General features: G+C 36.6%; 1 protein-coding gene and 1 long non-coding RNA gene across 25 annotated transcripts in view; both read left to right on the top strand.

Moving 5' to 3' along the window:
• Positions 1-4,725: 4,725 nt before the first annotated feature.
• LOC121316500 lies at positions 4,726-7,836 on the top strand. Its single transcript, XR_005950405.1, has 3 exons — positions 4,726-4,873; positions 6,012-6,176; positions 7,600-7,836. It is a non-coding gene; the product is annotated as an uncharacterized LOC121316500 (long non-coding RNA).
• Positions 7,837-8,008: 172 nt separating this feature from the next.
• LOC121316704 (neurexin-1-like) overlaps positions 8,009-22,290 on the top strand; it is a 442,910-nt gene continuing 428,628 nt past the window's right edge. For all 24 annotated transcript variants that reach the window (XM_041251791.1, XM_041251800.1, XM_041251794.1 and 21 more), the window contains exon 1: positions 8,009-9,030. In XM_041251791.1, coding sequence (XP_041107725.1) covers positions 8,313-9,030 — 718 coding nt within the window. In that variant the 5' untranslated portion in view covers positions 8,009-8,312. The remainder of the gene's footprint in view (positions 9,031-22,290) is intronic.

The following is a 22,290-nucleotide window of genomic DNA, read 5'->3' as shown; positions in this document are numbered from 1 at the left end:
GTCTCTCACCATGTATTAATGCATGTAGTATCTGAGAGGATGAGCGGACATATGACTAAATTGCTAAAGGAAAGCTGGAAGCTCTGAAAGAGGGCAGTTGTAGATTTAAACAATAAACTAAAGCAACTTTTGCATACTGCAATAGTGAGCAGATCTGAAGAGGGAGCCGAGATTTGCTGTAGTGAGGAGTGATTAACAGTAGAGGGCGAAATCTTTTGTACAGGCAGAGATCCGAGGAAGTAAATGGTGGAATGCTGTCAGTAGTGTGCAGTGGCTTGCTGTAGAGAGCAGAATAAAAGTTAATATAGGTAGGCAGTGATTACGAACTGCAGGAATTGATAGAAAGTTTGGAGTGTGCGAGATCGAGATGTGCAGCGATAACAAACCAGCTAAATTGTGTAGCGACTTCTAGAGGTTATTATTGGAATTGAAACTACTGGCTTCAGTGAAGCAGGGTAGCATATATTTGGTTATTACAATAAAAATCCTTGTTTATAACAGTTAGTGATGTATATAAATAAATTAACATAGGTCTACAAGAGGAGCCTGCAGTATTTAGATGTCACAATTCGACAATTTGAACTTGCTCCCACATTGCAAAAGAGCAGCATAAGGAGCCAGAAGATTGCAGTACTGAGGCATAGGCTCAGAGTGCCTGTCGACGCTGCCTGGTCGCCATTGGCAACTTACCAATTGCAGTAGTCACTCAATGAGGTGTTGCCGTGGTAACCATGGTGTGTGAGGCACTAGTGGAATAGAGTTGTAGTACAGCAGTATCGTTGGAGCCAGTCTTTCTTATGAAAACGCGGACCAAGTTGAGTAATGAAGCTATGCTTTGGACGGCGCTGTAGCTGGGCTGGAGACTGAATGGATCAGGAAAGACTAACGTTGGAGCTCCTGCAGCTGAATAGAAAAGCTGAATGATGAGAAGAATCACCTGAGCAGGTAGGGAAATAGTTGATAATATCTTGGCAGCCCCGTGCACAGAAATGACCTGCAGTGAAAGGAGTGAGGTTTTAAATATTAGCGAAGATGCTCAGCTGAAGCACGAATAATGGAGTCTGAGCGTTTGCTACAAAACAAAAAACAAATGCAAGACAAAGAGAGGAAGTAGTGTTAGGTTAATATAGGAATAAGAGGGAGATTGACAGACGGGCATGCCAAACGGAACTCTCATCGCTGCCCTGGCCACGCCCCTTGACTAACGTGGCAAGTGCAATATCTTAAGCAATATCTTAATAACAATACAATATCTTATGCAAAGTCATTAATATTAATTGACTGACAAAATTGCTAATTCACTGAAAATATCGTAAAATAGCATCTTAACTAAAGAGATTCAAACATGAAGACCTATGCTGATTTGGCTCTGACGGGCTGACAATAGATATTGGAGGAATGATTTAAAAAAAAAAAAAACTCTACTTGAAAATACACCAATACTGTTGTGATTACTAATCAAGCTTACTCTGAGATTAAGCAGGTGAAGTCTGGAGAATTTAACAATGAACACCAACAGTAATGGTGGTCTATAAGGAATCATAAAGAATTGTATTTCATTGATATTTTTGTTTGTTTTCTTTTTTCTTTCAGGTTGTTTGTAGAGGGCTTTCACATAATAAATTCTGTTTCCAACTGTCCCAAAAGAGGCAACTGGATGGATTAGCCTTGTATCAAAGCTCTTTGGGTACCATCGTCCAATTAGAATCCTTGATTTGACCTCATGCACTTCAGATACAGAGGGTCAATAAATCAGCATGATACTGAGTTGAGCCACCAGCGCAAGCCTTTTTATACAAGGTTTCTTATGCAATGAATGCAGGTTAATTCGGTAAGGCTTAAAACAGTTGTATTTTTTTTATTATTATTATTATTATTATTATTATTATTATTATTATTATTATTATTATTAAGAACATAAGAACGTAAGAAAATAAGAAAGTTTACAAATGAGAGGAGGCTATTCGGCCCATCTTGCTCGTTTGGTTGTTAGTAGCTTATTCCCAGGGTGTCAGCTTCAACAACATTACTGGGGAGTTGATTCCAGACCCTCACAATTCTCTGTGTAAAAAAGTGCCTCCTATTTTCTGTTCTGAATGCCCTTTGTCTAATCTCCATTTGTGACCCCTGGTCCTTGTTTCTTTTTTCAGGCTGAAAAAGTCCCTTGGGTCAACACTGTCAATACCTTTTAGAATTTTGACTGCTTGAATTAGGTCGCCATGTAATCTTCTTTGCTCAAGACTGAACAGATTCAATTCTTTTAGCCTGTCTGCATATGACATGCCTTTTAAGCCCGGAATAATTCTGGTCGCTCTTCTTTGCACTCTTTCTAGAGCAGCAATATCTTTTTTATAGCGAGGTGACCAGAACTGAACACAATATTCAAGATGAGGTCTTACTAGTGCATTGTACAGTTTTAACATTACTTCCCTTGATTTAAATTCAACACTTTTCACAATGTATCCGAGCATCTTGTTAGCCTTTTTTATAGCTTCCTCACATTGTCTAGATGAAGACATTTCTAAGTCAACAAAAACTCCTAGGTCTTTTTCATAGATTCCTTCTCCAATTTCAGTATCTCCCATATGATATTTATAATGTACATTTCTATTTCCTGCATGCAGTACCTTACACTTTTCTCTATTAAATGTCATTTGCCATGTGTCTGCCCAGTTCTGAATCTTGTCTAGATCATTTTGAATGAGCTTTGCTGCTGCAACAGTGTTTGCCACTCCTCCTATTATTATTATGGTTGTTGTTGTAATCTGTCAAAATAGACACAAACCCACAGACAGACAGGTTCATGTTAATCCTGTGATAGACTCTAATACAGATAAGAGACATTTTATTCAGAAATATTTTTAGATTGCACAGGAAGGTTTGTCATGTTTTTATTTGTCTGTCAACAGTATCTTACTACCACTTTTCTTTTTAAATCTATCAATACAGACACATATCCTAACTTATGGCAAATGCACTGTCATGGGATAACATAGTGGGGAAAGGGACATTTGTTTCCAAGATGGTTTTTAAAGTGTCAAAGAATTCACAAAAAGCTATATTACAAGATTTGTTGTTCAATTCTAGGAACCATGCTACCAATATATCTTGTCATATCCACAAGGACCAACTTCAGACATTGTCCTTGTTAAATGTTGAAATTAATTAGATTTCTGGACTTATCTGGTACAGTATAATTTCTAAATCAAAATACAAAACAAAATGTTCAGAAACATATACACAACAAATTAACTTGTCCAACATTGGTAAATAAATAAATAAATAAATAAATAAACAAAGGATAAGGTTGTCCCCTGATTGTTTGTAGTACCCTTTAAATGGCGATAACATATTTTGTTATGGCTAATTATTATTGGTAAAACTAGCCAAAATCGAATAGCCATCTGTAATCTTTATAGAGGTAATCTTGCATGAAATATGTCTTATTTTCCCTAGCATTCCTTCACACCAATAAATAATACTACTACTACAACTATTATGAATACTACTACAACTACTACTACTACTACTACTACTACTACTAATAATAATAATAATAATAATAATAATAATAATAATAATAATAATAATAATAATAATAATAATAATATACCTGTACATCATAATGCAGATGCTTACTAAAATTAATAAATGTAATGGTGCTGCTTGACAGAACATTCAGAAAAAACAATAAAGTGTTCATAAAGCTCGCTATTAATCAATCGTGCAAAAGCAATTATGTATATTTTTTATGTGCCTACCTATCGATCTATCCATTCATTCATCGAGCATATACATGATTCCGCAGTCAGGTTTACACGACTCTTTTGTATGAAGTATGTTACTCACACAACTTAAATCATCAGCACCAAGCTCCCTATACATTTTGAAACCAAATATGAGTCATACTAACTGGTCATTTATATCAACGTCAGATGGCATTAACATTAGAAATGAGAATCTTGGAGGTTGACTCAGGTTGCCCAGGATTCTCTACTATACAGCCTACTGAGAAAAAAAAAAAAAAAAAAAAAACCCACACCTCACCTGTCAGCTTTTCAGCCTCACAGCTCGCATACCAGACATGTGTATAACAATGTGGACCGGTGACATGCCAGCATTGCTGCAGATGTGTTTCCCACATTCGTGATATCAAAATTTACGGTCATTTATAAACATGTGTTCACCCAGTAAAACTGGTTTTTATTCTAGTTTTAGTGAAGCGCGGGACAACTTCCGATTATTTCAGGACGCATCAACCTTTATTGCCCCATTCTCTCCCCCAAAACGGATACCTGTGTGCATTTAAAAAACGCACATCACGTTCTGTTAGTGTGTTGGTGCTTGCATTTTTCAAGAGCCCTAAATACCGCAAATACAGTAACTGAGAGTGTTACAATGCAGTCCTGAATGAATATATAATAGTGGCTTGCGTATTAAAAAATATCGAGGAGTACAACATATAGCAGCACTGATAATCTGACTGTACACACAACACTGTATCTTAGATGATACATTTTGAAAGGTTTTTTTGTTTGTTTTGTAAATAGCACCTTGGTCATCTGTGGCTTATTTTAGGAGGTGTGCTTGATTTTATGTGTGACTATTGAGGATTATGTGTAAATGTATGCATATGTACATAGTTTAGTAGGGCTGCTGTCCTAAGTGCTGCAGAATAGGACACCGCCCCTCTCCCACAGACAGCACAGAGTGAGACACGTGATCTTCTGTCTCCCTTCATTCTGACATACAGTCGCTGGCAGCGCTCTGCAGGGAAACAGCAAATTGCACCTTTTCTTCTCGAATACAGGATTTTTTTACCACCTACTGCACCGTCTCTAGTTGTCCCGAGGATCGATGGTGGTTATTGCAGGTAATGGATATATAACCTTTATTTTTAAGGAATCGCTGAGGAAGTGAATGATACTGTTGCAGAGATTTCATTGAAAATTGCATGAGGATGGCTTCGTGGAGTAGGTAGATGGGATGCGAAATGGTGGCACTAATTAAGTTTAAGATTAGATGCAGGTTTTTTCTTTTTTTTTTTTGTAAAAAAGGTTTGGTTATTTACAGCAATCGCCCTATATACCTGGGGGAGTGCATACTTAACTATATATAAGTTGTGTAGTCATTAATAATAGTGCAGACACAGCTGTGTTTCATATTAGTCCCGAAATGCATCAGATTAGTATCACAGAGTAAAATAAGACGAGATAGTCTTTCCTTCTGTGCTTCTTGTAATGACCCAAAATAGCTCTATTTAATTACATCTAAACAGATCGTGCAAATATCATAGGTTTATGTGTAAAATGGTGGTACTTTTTTTTCTTTTCATGAGGTTCTCAAAAGGGGGTTACGTCTATCTGTACTTTCATTGCTATAAGTAAAAGAAAAAGAAAATACTTAGCTGTCTCTCTGTAGAGCAGCGTGTGTGTGTGTGTGTGTGTGTGTGTGTGTGTGTGTGTGTGTGTGTGTGTCAGTGTCATAAGGTAATCCCTAACATTTATTGTCAATGCCAGTTGTCGCGTAGGCACCGAGAATATACCGGGTCCAAGTTTCGTAAAAAAACCCCCCCCCCCCCCCCCCCCCCCCCCCCCCCCCCCCCCCCCAAAAAAAAAAAAAAAAAAAAAACAAAACAAAAAAAAAAAACGATTAGGGTACTAAAAAAGGGCACCTGCGTTCTAATAAATTATTATTATTATTATTATTATTATTATTATTATTATTATTATTATTATTATTATATTATTATTATTATTGTTATTGTTCTATTCTTCTAATAGTTTTTACAAAAAGCAACCATGTTAGCATTTCCACTGGGTTCCGTCTGGTGGCTACCGTAACATGCATATGATATTTATAAAACTTCACTAGCCCAATTCCCAAAAATGTTCTATTGAAGTGTGTTTTCACTTATCCCATTTGTTTTTAATTAAACTAAGTATTAATGGTTATTTTTTAATATATTTATCATCATTGTTTTGAACATTTTTTTTCTTTTTCTTTTGTAGATTAAACAATTTAAGCATGTGAACGTACCGTCTGTATCTTTAACCGAAGGACTCCTTTGCTGAGTGACATTAACTTGACACCTGTAGGGATCGCCCTGTGCTGGAAAGAAAGCTCTCATGTCCCCTGATGATAACAACGGCACAATGCAGTGCAATGAATTACTGGTATTTTTTTTTTTTTTTTTTTTTTTTTTTTACTGATAGAAAGGTGTTAATTAGGCATCGGGTTTCAGTTTATCTGTTGTGTCAAAAACATACATGTAGTGACTTGCAATGATCTGGAAAAAAAAAAAAATATGGTTGCATTGTTTTTTGTCAGATAGATGGATGAGGATTTTCAATTGTTTCACTTGTAAGTACCGTTCACTAATAATAATGTTCAACCTAATACCAATAATACTATAAAATACTACTACTACTACTGCTACTAGTACTGCTACTGCTACTAAGAAGAAGAAGAAGAAGAAGAAGAAGAAGAAGAAGAAGAAGAAGAAGAAGAAGAAGAAGAAGAAGAAGAAGAAGACAATAACACGTTTCACGAATAAGGTTGTAGCAAGAGATGCATGTAATTCGGAAGCAGATTCAATTTGGCTTGACTTTATTACTGAGATAACACTACTAAGGTGTTCCTTTTGCAAAAACAGAAGTGTCGTTAGAAACATATTATCAAGTAGAGACAAGTTTATTAAATCCGTGGTCTACATTGATAAAATACTGTCAGTGTTTTGTCAACACCTAGACGAACGCTTTTTTTTTTTTTTTTTTTTTTTTTTTTTTTTTAACGCTATAAAAATGTCTTTACTACGTCCATAGCTACAGTTTCCATAAATGACGGCAAGAAAATAACTCCATATGGAAATTTCAGTGAAAGTTCTGCTTATCACGTCTGGCAACCATTAGCTGATTACTGATGGTTAATGTTTAAAATATAATTGCGATGATAACAATACATGCATAGATAAATAAATAAACACACAGATACATTGAATACAATTTTAATCGAGAAAGCTTTGCATCCAAATAGACATATCATTGTTTTAGATTGCGGTATAGAGATACTGTGTGTTTGTTTGTTTGTTTGTTTGGTTTGGTTTTGTAAACCTGTTATGCTTGCAGGCACTGTGAAGCTGTTAAGGTTGCATTTAGGCAATTGCTTCTTTGTGTCTTTTACTGTATATGCATTATACCCAATTTGTATTCCTATAATAAAACTGCAGTTGATGTAAATGATGCTTTACCTATAAACCTGCAATTATGAGGACATTAACCTGACTGAAGTCTATCTATCTATCTATCTATCTATCTATCTATCTATCTATCTATCTATCTATCTATCTATCTATCTATCTATCTATCTATCTATCTATTTCTCTCTCTCTCTCTATCCCTATCTGATTACAAATCCTTTGAATATAGCCTAGTTAAAACACTATCATGTTTCTTTCTTTGTAGATTGCTGGTCATTCTGTTGAGACATTTGTAAGCACTGGGGTCCGAGTTTGTCCTGTAATTAAAAAGGGAAGGGAGGGTGGTTGTCAGGTTTGTGTGTCAAGAGCTGCTGAGTTATTTGACAGTTTGTGTTTTTCAGCACCAGTGGGAAGGAAGCAGCCCAAGAAGCCATACGCAATGACTCATATCGCCTGCTTCAGCATGGTAGCGTGAATCTGATGATCAGAGCTGGGAATCTGTCATAGAGTTCAGTGTTTGCATTTTAATTGGTTCATTGAGAGAGAAAAGAAAAAAAGAAACAAACAAACAAATGATCCAGGCTAGAAAGAAATATCCGATGGATATCCACCATACTGACTGTGCTTGCGTCTGAGAAATCTGGATTATAAAAAAAAAAAAATAAAATAAAAAATATAAAAAAAAAAAAAAAAAAAAAAAATAATATATATATAGATAGATATATATATATATATATATATAATATATATATATATATATATATATATATATATATATATATATATATATATAATATATATATATAATTAAAGCAAATGGCATTTTCATTGCAATAAAATAATGTATATGATCTATTAATGCAATTGCTTTTTGCTGACTCACCCACAACACTTTCCTGGTATGCAAATCGAGACCTGTAATCACAAACCAGGTGATACTTCAGTGCCAACTAATATTAAAAAAAAAAAACATAATAACAATAATAATACAACAAATAATAAAAAACCTCACCTATAGGAGATACAGTGCAACAGTAGAAACTAAGTTTACCAACTCCATTACAAATTGGGCTTTCATCTGAACATTCATCAAGCACATACCAGTTTAGCCAGTATGGTGCTTGTTATGAGGCACGGTGGTCACTTAATCTGGATGGGTCTTCTAGTTTGTTGTTTGATAGACTTTGGTGCCAGTCTGGAATTCACTGGAGCAGAAGGGCAGTGGGCTCGGTTTCCTATGTGGAATGCTTGCTGTGAGAGTGAAATGAGCTTCAACATGAAGACCAAAAGTTCCCATGGCCTCTTGGTGTACTTCGACGATGAAGGATTCTGTGACTTTCTGGAGCTTCTAATTCACAATGGAAAACTAAGCCTTCGCTTTTCAATTTTTTGTGCTGAACCTGCCACGGTGTTGTCAGACACTGGAGTTGACGACAACAACTGGCATTCTGTTATCATAAAGAGAAACTTCAAAAACACAACGCTTATGGTAGACAGAGAAGTAAAGTGGGTAGAGGTGAAATCCAAAAGACGGGATATGACTGTCTTTAGCCATTTGTTCCTTGGTGGGATCCCGCCAGAATTACGTACTGTGGCACTGAGGCTGACGTCAGCTGCGGTGAAGGATCAGGTTCCGTTCAAAGGATGGATAACTGAGCTTAAAATCAACAGTTCGGAGGCCATGCTCATCAGTAGTGAAGGGGTCTTGAATGTCACGGATCCTTGTGGCAGAGACAACTTGTGTCTGAATGGTGGAATCTGCTCTGTTGTTAATAAAGAAGTGATTTGTGACTGCTCACAGACTGGCTACCAAGGGAAGGACTGCAGCGAAGGTAAGATGTTTGGCTTAATTAGTTAATTATTTATTGAAATATGTATTTATTATTATTATTATTATTATTATTATTATTATTATTATTATTATTATTATTATTATTATTATTATTATTTACATCATATGATTTGCAGGTAAATCCCCATCAAGAGAACAGTTAGGAAATTACATGTTTAACCTGCATGTATTTGCTTTTTCTTCATTTTTAATTAAGGTCCCATTTAATATTTGCCAGGACAAGCTACATGATTGAAATTTTAATTAACAAAACTCAGAAATACAGTTCAGGGATTACAGCAAGTCAGAAATATGAATCAGGTTTCAAGGGACTGAGGGGATTAAAAAAAAATCTACCTTTTCATTAACTAACCAGATTTTCAGAAATATAATGGCTGCTTTTGGGATTTATAATGATGTGTGCCCAATCCAAACTCATTAAAAATGTTTAAGATGTTCAGTGCAGTATCTCAAGGGTACCTGCCATTAGAAAACAGTTGACCTTTATAGTTTGCTATTTCCTGTACATGTAAACATGTTATAATGAGAATACATTGGTATCAGTAAACGTGTAAACAACTTTTGATTTTTTTAAATGTAGTCATATCTTAGTTCAAACATTGTTTCTTTGGGAACATTATATTACAGAGAAACATCTGCTCACATCTATTATAAAATGTTGTTTTAGAATTTGAGGGATGAAGTTCCTGGATTTAAATAAGGGAGCTTAGGGCCATATCCACTAAAGATTTAACACCATGTGGAGTAAACAGCTGCTGGGTTTTTCTTTTCTTTTTGCTTAATTTTTAAAAAATGGTTTAAGAGTATGGCCCATAAAGTTTAGTCTCTTATTCATTAAATGGCATTGCCTTTTTTATTTCACACTCAATTTCTCACAGATTAGTTGGTTTTGTTGATATATTCACTAGCCAAATATTCTTATATTCTTATGGATCTCCCACCTTTTCATTGCTCTTTTGAAATTCTCTATCCTGTGAAAAAAAGTTTCTTTGGAGGAGTGTCAAAATCTATAGCTGGAAAAGAATAGTCACTGTACAGAAACGACACAAGAGCAATGAAATGTGATCCATCCATGACCACATTGGAAACTATGTACAGTTTCTGCAAAGGTATGTATCTATCTTTAATCTCCAAAAGAGGTGGAAATAGTTATATATATATATATATATATATATATATAATATATTATATATATATATAGATATATATAATATATATATATATATATATATAATATTATATATCTTTCATATATAGAAGTATAACAGTATTAACAATTGTCAAAATACTAAGCAAATTGTATTACATTTCAAGCCCAGGGAAAAAACATTATATTATTCAAATTTCCTTGCAGATTCAGCTTTAATTTAACGGTATTGCAGTCTCAGCATTTTAATGTTGAGCATTGTCATTTTTTTTTTTAAATATAAGTATCACACTTTCAAGTCAAAGCAATGTAGATTATTGAAGGAAATTAATACTTAGTATTGACAGGTATATAATACCTTAAGAAGACCCTTTGCATCTGGTTTACATCTGTGCAATTTGATTATATTTGTTATGTAATGTTGTTAATGGACAGTAAAAGCCTGATATACAATCAAACAGTTTAAGGTTGGTTGTGAGACAGCAGATAGATGTTTGGGGGTATTGTGTTATACCTCATCGAATTGTTTATTTCTTCTTCATGTGATTTCATAACATTAACAGGATTATAGAGGAGGTTATTCCTTAAAAGTTTTAAAATCAGGTAAAAGGTTTTGCTAAAGGTAGGCATAATGGTGAACTTACTTCATTACAAAATGAGATCTCTCATTTGTCTTGATCTTAGTGTGATTAGTACAATGTGATTCATTTCTGGGGTTTTATTTTTAATTTTTAATTTTTTATAGAAATAACTTTATTAACTTTACTGTAATTTCATATGTCCTAACCCGTGAGATCTCTATAGTTATGATAATGACATAGTAACATGCACAGATACTTCATGCCACATTATCTAAGTTTACCCCAATGCAGGTGATTTTGACAATGTTTTTCATCTTTTCTATTTGCTTTAGCTATTTCATTGATAGATTAAATGATAGCCATATTAGTCCAGAGATGATAGCACAAAGAGAAGGAGATGTGATCCCTTTTATTGGACTAACTAAATAATAATTAATCACGAGCACTCAAGACCTCAAAGTTTTTTCAAAACAGCTTTTTTCATTGCATGAGAATTATAGTGTTTCAAAACGGGTTATTTTTGTTAAAGTTCTGATGCCACCTTTGAATGTAAGCATCAATCTCTCGTTCCTACTTTCACCTGAAGAAGAGACATTTGAGGTCTTGAAACTCACCATTAAAAGTTCAAACGTAAATGTAAGCTTTGTATGTAAATTCAGGCTTTTATTTTTTAAGCAGTGTACCAGCATGTTTTGGAGAGCTCTGAATAATGTTAAACTGTGAGACACCCAACCATTTCTAACACTAAGACAAGAAACTTTTAAATCTGGCACAACAATAAAAAAAAATAAGAAAAAGTGAAAAAAGTTCAGAGTCTGGCTAATAAATGGTTCCAAATGCCACAATGAAATACTAATATGTCTATCTATAGTCTGGAATCACCTTTTAAAGGGTAAGTTTCTTCAAATGTAATTTTACAAAAATGGTTTCACCTTTACCTTTTAATAATGCTTATTAGTATTTCTCTATTTTTGTAATCATAGGGGTGATTCAAGGGGCAGAAGTAATGGTTCCTCCCCATCCTACTCTCAGTCAACCTGCTATTTAAACCCTAGATCAAACCATTTTGTCTCTGCACCCTTTTCATCTCTCCATTCTCTCCTCTACCACCTCACTTCCTCTTGGGCAGGCAAAGCTCAGCTTCCTGCCTTGGAGGCTTCTGTCCAGTGAAGAGTCTGTGAGCATGTCTAGAGAAGAATCACATTGCTTAGGAGAGAACAGACTGACTCTTTCCATTCAAATCATGTGACAAACTAGATTTTCAATTTGGCTGGCCCCACCTACTCACCCTTGCTGTATAAGCAGAGTAGGTTGTGCAAACATAGTTGAAAGGTCATATTGTCACATGGTCTGAATGTAATGGGGAAGTCTCTTCAATGATTGGTTCAAAACCAGGTAAAGACCGATGCTGAAAAAAAATGATAACTAAATATTGGCTTATCAGAACACAGAACCACTCATAATGATTGACAACTTTAGAAAAACACAAGGTATAGGTGAACAAATAAATGAAAAAAAGAGATTTGAAGATACTTGCTCTTTTATAACAAAGAAAATAAAATAATATGCAATGAGACAACTACCCCTCAGGGATCAAAGGCTCCAGACTACATTGTGTGCCATTGCATAAGTGGTGATGAAAGTACTGCAATATCTTTCTTCCTCTTGCATGTTTGTGGTTGGTGCTTTTTCCTTAAAGATGAAGACAGTAGACACAATGCAGGAAGCATCAATGTATCTTCCAACATACATGTGCTCTCTTTAATTTGTTTTAGGTCTATGTTCAAACTTGATCTATATCACTATATTACAATGATCTGTGGGTTTTGTTAGTTAGACAAATCAAGGTTAATAAACAGAAAATGTAATATTTAGTTGAGCTGCTGTGACAAAATTCATGCAGCTAGCTGCCATAATACAACTGGGATACAAGCTTCTAATAGGGTGACATTTGGTGGATGCTATTTCGCTCTCCAAATTAGCTGGCTGTTGTGATTTATGATATTCCCTTCAGCAAGAAGATGCAAAATACTTATATTAAAACACAAGCAGAGTCATCTTTCATCAGAATAATCATAAAAAAAAAAAAATTCTGACCGAGCGCCCTAACTCAATTGTAAGTGGTGCCATATAAATTATAGCAGTTGAAGGCAAGCTATATTCGTAAACCTCCAATATGATCATTTCAGATTTGTGAGAAGGTTAATTAGATTGATCTGACATATGTAGAACTTGTACAATTTGAACATTCAAGTTGGCTTTTTTTAATTTAAATAATGTAATTAAAATGTGCTGATTAGTAAGTGAAATAGTTTATTTTTGTGTCAGTGATGGTCCAAGCAGCTTTACTGTGGTTTGCAGTCTGGTTTCACAGACTTGGATTGTTTACCTAAGGTAACATCAGGTAGTTTACAATTACTGCTAATAAGGGTCTGTGAAACCAGCCGATAATGCTTTTCTTTGCCAGTTAAGAATCATATTCCTTCCTAATAACAGACAAATAAAAACAGACCTATGCAGTTATGAAAATGTTATGTTATGCATGGACCCAAGTATCCCACACACTCTGTTGGTATTACCAGATTCTGCCGTGTCAACGCCCCCGTTTGAACGATCGCCCCCACCCCAACTCTTAGGTGAAAGTTACATTTTCATCATTAATAACCATGTGCAAATAATGCCAGAGGTGAAATATCGTGGCAAGAAAACTGCCAAGAAGTAGTTGCTCAGTGCATTAATTATTCAGACAATTGCTTGCATCACCAATGATGAAGGCTCAGATGATGAAGATGTAGAGTTTGGTCTTTTTTTCAGGCACCATTATAGTCCCATAATGCTGTTTTGGATGTTAATTTATTATTTCGTGTTGTGTTTTCACACTAGACACTGCAATTCCCTACTTACAGAGATTATGTAAAGCCCTTTATTTTACAGGACCGACAATTTCACTTGTTTATATATTTTTTGAATATAGATACTTTTATTTGAGCTTTTTAAACCTGCAAATGTGTTTTTTTTTTTATGTGCTTTTGCATTGGACACTGCATGCAGCTTTAAACTGTTTTTTGTGAAAAGATTTGAAATGACAAAACAGTGGACATACTGCAGCATCCTTGAATTGTCAATAAATATGTTAACTGCACTTTTTGATTCTTTAACGTGACTGTGTGCTGTGCTCTACCTTAGAATTGTAAGCGTGCCTAATTGTAAACATAATCTACCTACCTAATGTAAAAAAATACTCCCTCAGCAATAATTTCCATAATTTTGCCCCTACCTAAGTCAACGCCCCACCACACTTTTGCCATAACGACAATGCAAAAATCTGGTAATAACATTTGGGGTGTCACTGTACTGGTGAAATGGAATGCTTATTAAATATGTGTATCTGAAGATTGGACTGTTATCAGTGCAGGGATACTAACATAGTTAGAAAGCAAAGGGGTCTGAGTGGTATCAAACAAATCACAGCCCAATACATTTTGCTTTTATGTCCCATTACTTATTGGAGGGTTGTGTATAACACTGTATATTAATTTGATGTGTTTCTATAGCATATCCAATGAGATTTGTTATGGGCCAATATTTCTCCACTACCACAATGTCATCAGAGATGATATACAGATTGACACATATTATTCAATCAGCTTTTGTCTTAAGAAGATTAATGCTATCCTTTGACTGTCTTGTCTAGTTGTCTTCAGCTACTGTACAGTACTAGATGGTAATGACTGTTCAGAATAGAGATTTAATAAGAGACATATTACAATGAATAATACAGTTAACTTGACCTACAATCAATTCAGTGACAATCAGCTTTTGAATCTGAAGTTCTCCCTGTATTAGGACAAAAGAGGGATACCACTTTACGCATTGTGTGGTCAAAATAGAGGGAATCCACAGCAATAAAAGTTGTGCTGTTAAAGATAAGGCTTATGCAAACATATATTGAAAAGACATTACAGTTCACAGCCATTCATAACAATTATTTATTTTTTAATTTTTGCTCTCATTCTAGCAGATAAAAAAATGCACTTAGGACTACTGACATTGTCACTGTCCACTCATTTTAATTTTGAGTACATATACAACTTTGTACACAGAATTTTAAATGTGTCAATTTCCATTAAATATTGTGAAAGCTTTATCTGTTATTATTTTAATCAGATAGAGAGATTATAGGATTTATTTTTTCTTTCAGATCTCTTTGTTTGTTTGGAATAATTATTTAAATGCTTCAGGATACATGGAAGGCTTCCCGATGTTATCAAATAATAGGTATTAACCACTCATGAGGAAATCCGATCAAGGTATCACTTTATTTTTAATGAAGTGGCACAATTTACATTTCCTCACATTGGCAGAGATTAAAGCTCACATACCAGAGGATCATTACATTGAATGTGATACCTTTTGTAGGATTAACACTAGAACTGCCGGATTTTCGAACTACCTAGAACCACCACGCAGGTCACTTTGATCCATACATTTTTAAACTGCTTTGTTATGAAAATGAAAGACATACTATCGGATACAACTGAAAAGTTGTATTCGTGAACATCACATCTAACATTTGCATCACAGAAACACTGTATTTAAATGGAAAATTAAACATAAAATGCTTTATTTTTATAATGAGTGCAGATACAGCATGACTACAAACAGTGAAAATAATATGATAAAATACACATTTCAAAAGAAATGGATATGTACATATACCCGTGTACAGGTGTAAATGGGTATATGTACACACAAAACTATAAAACCAAAATCATTGTTTCTAATACTACATAAAAATAAAATATAACATTACATCCGTTTTGAATGGAGGAGCGTACGCGTCTGCAATCTGACTGAACCTGCATCCAGAAGCTGTGTTGTAAACATAGACGCAGTTCCATTGAACACTATTGTGTAAAATGTTTTTTTTTCTTCCTAAAAGTAATGTATAAAAAAAATATATAAAATACATTTCATATTAGGCACATAAGTTGGTATCTTACCTGTCATTTCAGTTTGCTGTATGTATCCAAGTGCAGCTTGTCGTATTCCAATCAAAATGACTACTTTCAAGATTAAATATTTCCTTCCGATAAATTCCCAGTTGCATTTGTGGATCAAAACAAAGGATTGTTGTACATTGAAAAATAAGCAACTATGCTTTCACTGAGTTGGCATCTTGACAAATCCACTAGCAAAGCAATTTCTGTCTCGTAGTCAGTCTACACACAAAGACTTGAAACAAAAACACATGTGCTAGGAGGAGGGAGCATGTCTTGTTTGTTGCATTTACAAAAATAATAGAATATTTTACATTATATTAAAAAAAGACAGGTAGTGTAATGCCTGTGTCACATTGACCCACATGGCGGTTCTAGGTACTTTATAATTTTTAAGGTTCTGACTATCAAACGCCATCAGGATATTTCGTTCGTATATTTAGGAAAAGTCAAAAATGGACATACACATATAACTTACAATGGAAGACTAATTAATATTTTAAATGCAAAATGGGTCACAATGACCCACATGGCAGTTAAAGACAGACTCTGTTTGGGTGGTCATGATACTTTCAGCAGTTCTTCATGTAATATGGTTACTTTTGTTAAATGAATTGGTTCAATCAAATGTGCATTTGTAAATGGCTCATGTGGGTATACCTGCTGGAATCCCATTGTGTAAATGTGATTTCTCAGTACCAAGGCTAGCTTTAGTCTTGAAACTGACTTGCATGCTTTCTGAGAGCATCAGCAGCCTGTACATAATGTGACATTTCTCTGACAAACGGAGTGATAAACTAATTAACTTTTATGCTTTAAAAGTGAGACATATCAACACTGAATGAATACACTATAATGAAAAACTGTAAATAGACCTACATTCTCTATTTTAATTTAAATACGTTTTAAAAATCTATATTTGAGGACAGGTACTATAAAGAGAGTTGAGTTCTTAAAAAAGCTTGGTCTGAACTGTGCATGATTGCATTTGATCAAGTTCAGTGTCCCTTATGTTTCTGTCCCTTATACCAAAACTGACTTATTCCATCTGTACAGATAGGTGTGAATGTACTCAGCCTTGTGTGGACTGGTCCATGCAGACACTGGCAAGGGTCTCAGGATGTTAGGCATCTTAACTACCAATGAAAAACCAGAAAACAGATTTTGGTAAATGTGCATCATCTTGAGCAGCATTGTATGTATGGTTCATGGGGTGGGAGCCCAGGCTATTAGAATAATTTGTTAGTTTGTAGGTTTTGTTGGTAGAGGAAAGACCTCTAGAGAAAACATGTAAAAGAGGTTGTCTTGCTGTATGAAGAGAGGCATGGCCTCCAAGACTGCATAGCACCCCTTGAGGACAGGTAGCAGATGCAAACCTGAAAATTGAATGGACAGGAAAGTAGTTACCCTCTTTATTGGATAGCTGCTTGTAGTAGGAGCAGAGAACTCCCTTAGGGAATCTGGAAATATGTACACAGTAGAAAGGTTAGTTGGGACATCGAACGCTAAGCACACAGCAGGCTAAATCCCAAGCCAATAGTACAAAGAAGGAATGAGCCTCTGATTTGAGGTAAGTGAGCTGTGAAAGGATAGGTTTGGCCGGGGGTCCCCACTGACTCATACGATGAAAACCCCCCTTAGCCGAAGGCAGAGGTGGTGTAGCCTGACCCGAGTTTGGGGCAGTGAGATCACTCACTTGTCCCCCAAAAGAAGGACCCCGGCTCCATAGAAGATCCCCAGAAACATGTGAGAAACAAGAAAAGAGACTATGTGCCAACGCATAGGAAAAAACACAAGATGACAAAAAAGGGGGTTAGATAGATGTATGGATTATGTGAATGTATAACTCTACTAACTCTACCCATACCTCTCGCTCAGAAGAGAGGAAACCCCCCCTCGTGGGGGAAACCTCTGGTGGTCCCAGTGAAGTGATAGCCTCCATTCCAGGCAAGCTAGCAATACTTTTTTGGGCTGTGGAAATGTCAGAAATGAAAGAGAATGTACAAGTCAACTGCTGACTCTTAATGAGATGCTGGTTGATTCTCGCCTTGGCTGCTGATGTTACTGCCCTGACCCTGAAGGAGTGGGGGGTGTAGAACTGAGGCGGGAGGCCTACCTTGGAGATCAGGGAGGCCAGGTGGGAAGAGAACCAATGTCTCGATACAACTGAGCGGGCAAACATCGGGTCTGATGGGAGGAGGGGTTTTCTGCATGCAAAGTATCTAGACATGGAGCTGTAAGGGCAGAGAGGGGAGTTAATCTATGAACTGGCCTTGACGGAGCTGGTAGAAGAAGTATTAGAAATACATAGTAGGAGAATGAAGTGGGATCCATGAACCAGAAGGAAAACTGATTAATGGAACTGTGAACTCTGCACATCTGAGGAATCCCAAAAAGCAGTAAACACATTGTCTCCATGAGTAGGTTGCTGAAAGAATTGAAGCTGCCATTTTCAAGGATTGAATAAAATGTCCACAGATATATGTAGCCATGATGGGGATGATGGGGATGTGCTTTTCATGATTCCTCACAGTGTCAGGCAGACTGCCTGAATAGACAGCAAGATGGGGGAAGGAATTGTCAATAAGAGATACTGGATCCCATTGGTGTGTGATTTAACTGTGCCTACTGCCAAATGGAGAGTCTCTTGTGTGAGTGATGAAAGCGAGGATCTACTCTTGATCCAGTTTTGAGCACAGAAGGCTGAATAGCCGAATCTGGTGATCTGGAGGTGAGATAAAGCATCAGCATTGTTATTATGAATGTGGCATGCTTGAATAATAAAATTATAAAACACTGAAATCCATATAAGGTGGCGGAGTAAGCTGGCGATGAGTGGAGGACGAACGGCCTTTGTTGATTATATGCACTGTAGGTAGATTATGGCTGAAGAATAGGATTTACTTCCTAGACCACTGATGGCCCCTGAGGTTCGTCACGATGTCACCATATACCTCCAGGATGTCCTCACCCGCCATCGGATCACTCTACGTACGATCCAAAACCTAATATGGAGGCCATCTGCTGGAGACCGACCTTCTTGTGAACCCATACTTTGGGGATCTTATAAATATTTGATCCGTAGACTCAAAAGGGACAAATTGTGTGTGTGTGTGTGGGGGGGGGGGGGGGGGGGGTGGGTGGCTGAGATGTAAGCCCATTTCAGTTTTGGATTAATAATCCCCACATTTAAGTGTGTTTCCTGGATTCAGTGGATATGCTTATCTGAGCCTCCAGGCTAGATGATGTAGAAGAGAGAGCGAGGAGACATGAAACAAAGGTTCTACCCAGGGGGATATTGTGAATTGCATAACTGAAGTGGCTCAGCAAGGATAGCAGGTCGCGTTTTCTGATAGAGGCTTCAATTTGCAATTAATTGATGAGATATCGAATACGATCCAGTTTAGCGGGAGGGAGGTGGGCTTGGAAGTTAATTGTATCCAGGGTGATGCCTAAATTCTCCAACACGTATACTGGACTGATGGTTTTCTCGTCTGAGAGAAGGACACCAAGTGCAAAGAATAGTGTTTGACTGTGAGCAGATTTGAACGTCATTTCTTAGAGGTGGCTGAGACAACTGAGTGAGAGTGGGTGTCACCACATAGTTGCAAATATGAAGATACCTGCAAAAAAATGTTGAGCAGAAAGATGAATTGAAGTTATTACAGATTTGCTTGGAACTGGCAAATCTGATGTTACAACCATATTTATCTGTTCTCCTGGAGGAAAAAGGTGGAGCTGATGCGTGGCCAGATCCGTTATCCTTTCCCTGAAGTGGGGCAGAGTGGAAGGGGCTGCTCTGTGGGAGGTTGATGGTAATGCAGTCTTAGGGCAGAAAGAAGTAAAATGTTCTGTAGCGCATGCATTTGAACTTATCCAACCGAAGACTATTGTATGGATTGGGGTCAGAGGCAGCCCGGTTGATGATTTTGTTTTCTGATGCTAATATGGAAGCTTCTTTTGCTGCGTAAGCCTTGTGATATTCCTAAAACATTGTGCCTCTATATCTGACTGCTAGGTCTGTAATGTAAAATAGATAGTGATGCAGCTCCACGTGGTGATGAGGGTAAGCAGCGCATAATAAGTCCCGATATACAGAAAAAGCCAGCATGAATTCCCCCAGGGTAAGGTTTTCGAGCAGCTGGGGGTCTCTAGACTTAAATTTGCCAGTGATTTCACTGCAGTGGACTGTACAGTGCTCTAAACAATCAAAATTAGCTATGAGGATTGCAACTAGCTTTATGTCCTTGTCTTCAATGATTTGCCGCCTGTGATGAGGAGTGTGATTGCTGACAACAGAAGTTAGCTATGGAAAGTTGAGAGCGGCTGTTGCCAGGTTGTAGGTGGGAACGTCACCTGTGGGGACAAGAAGTAATGGACCAGAAGAAACGGCGGCCGTAGTGAAAGTAGCAAGTGCTGAGCCTGGAGAAATGGTGATTGCTGCAGAGTTGGAAGCGACTTGTTTGTCCATATTGTTGAGCCGTGTGTTCATTGAAGCAATTGAAATGGCAATGTGATGTATGAGAGACTTCATGTCCTCAAATGTTGTGGCCTCCAAATGTTGTTTTGAAGTTGAAAAATTGGATCTGTTTTGGTTGCTGTCTCTGGGTTTCTGAACTGGGGCTCTGAGTTGGTGGGTTTGCTGAAATATGTGTGTGAGAAGAAGGGAACATATGAAGTTACAGTACATTTTAAAGAGTGTCATATGATCGCTTACAGCTGGGATGTTGATGTTGTTATCATGCAGTGTTTTTAAAAGTTTGGCAGGCAGCCAATCTTTGTAAAATAGCTGCTCCAGAGACTGAGCCTGCTGGCGGGAGCGTTTTGATTTCCATAGGTCTGTTTGCTGGGTTGAGGTTCGCGTAAGAAGTAGAAGGTTCTGGATTTCCATTGGTAAATGTAAAGGAGTGGTTTTGAGGAGAATCCAGCAGGTATGATTCTTGGTCCAAGTTGTCAGGGATTTGGTCCATGGTGAAGAATCGTCTGATGGCAGATTTTAAATTCAACAAAATGAATGGGTAGGGACAAGGGAGATAGCTAATTGTAAGTAGACTAAGATAAAAAGAAAATATGTTGAAATAATCTAGTTTCAATTTAAAATAATATTTTATTATCTAAGCATCCTACAACATTGGATTAATTTACATGAGTATTTGCTTTTTCTCGAGACACTTCTGTCTCTTGAAATAAATGTGTGGACATGGTACCTTTTTGCTTTTACATGTAAGGCATCTAATTTTGCTGGGAACGCTTCCTTTTCCCGAACGCTACGCAAATGAAGGAAACTTAAATTAGCCACATGTAAGGTCCAGTTTGATTCTTGTGCTGTTTACCGTGAAAGTCCCCAGAATACTGTTTATATTTGCAGAGAACAGTTTCATGAGAGAGAAGACACGTGTCATCGTGTCTGATGTAAATGGTTATTATAGATCTGATTTGCTGATGGATCGTGCCTGTTTTTTTTTTTAATACTTTGTTTTAGTGTTGTCACCCACACTGCTTTTTACACATCATTGGTGGGGGTGGGGATTAAATCTTTATTTTAATAAACTGGGCCAAATTCGAATGGGGCTTAAACAGACATTTTGGCTATTGAAAGGAAGGAGGCCTGCTTGCTGTATCCTGCACAATTTGTGCCAGGACTGTAAGGAGGTGTTCAGACATCAGTGGATGTTGGCAGTGAGTAAAGCAGAGGAACAGCTAGCTCAGCCACCAGCAAGAATTGCACAACAGCAATATGAAGAGGGTCCTGCTATTAGAGATGCACTGCTATCTTTATTTTTGTAACCCAACAGTGTAATTTTATTTTGTATGACATTTTTGTTTCATCAGCTTATTTTCTATTTCTTCATACCAAATATAGTATCCTGTTTGTGCTGTACTTGTATGGCTGCTTCTACTAAGTAAAATATTGGAATATTGAGTAGTATTGTTGATTCCCAAGAAATAAGTCGTGGGAATTCCACACCACATTTTATTTTGAGAGTGGGTTAAACAATTTTAGTGTTGTGCATTGTATCAAGCTGCCTCATCATATCCTCTTCCCTTATGGATAGTAACACTCAAGTCTCTTCATAGCTCCAACAGACGTAAGTCGAGGATGGACACAGGTTTTCCTCAGACATAACTAGGAGAAATTGCATGGCATTATAGTTATAAACATTTAATCATAGTACTTAGTAGTAGTTTACAAATGCCACCGTCCGCTTGCTGCCGGAAAGCAAAAAGCATAGGTGGCGGAAGCTGTGTACAACTGGATGGGGGGGGGGGGGGGGGGGTCAAAGATTCGTAAGTGCTTTTTTTTTGGTGGCCCAGTACAAGTGTATATAGTTAATTAGTTAATATGGAACATCATTAAGACCCTGACATATAACAAAAGGCTTTTCATTATTCTTATTTGAAATGGCAAAGGTCCTAAACTTTCCGTTTGCGAATTCCATGCCAGGACATATCGGTAATTGTGACTATTACGAGTGATACCCAAATAAAACTCCGATTAACATTTCATCTAA

The sequence above is a fragment of the Polyodon spathula genome, chromosome 6 (genome assembly GCF_017654505.1).
Source record: "Polyodon spathula isolate WHYD16114869_AA chromosome 6, ASM1765450v1, whole genome shotgun sequence".
In the NCBI taxonomy this organism is placed as follows: Eukaryota; Metazoa; Chordata; class Actinopteri; order Acipenseriformes; family Polyodontidae; genus Polyodon; species Polyodon spathula.
Note: the sequence above shows the minus strand (reverse complement) of the source record. Positions and strands in the feature narration are given on the sequence as shown.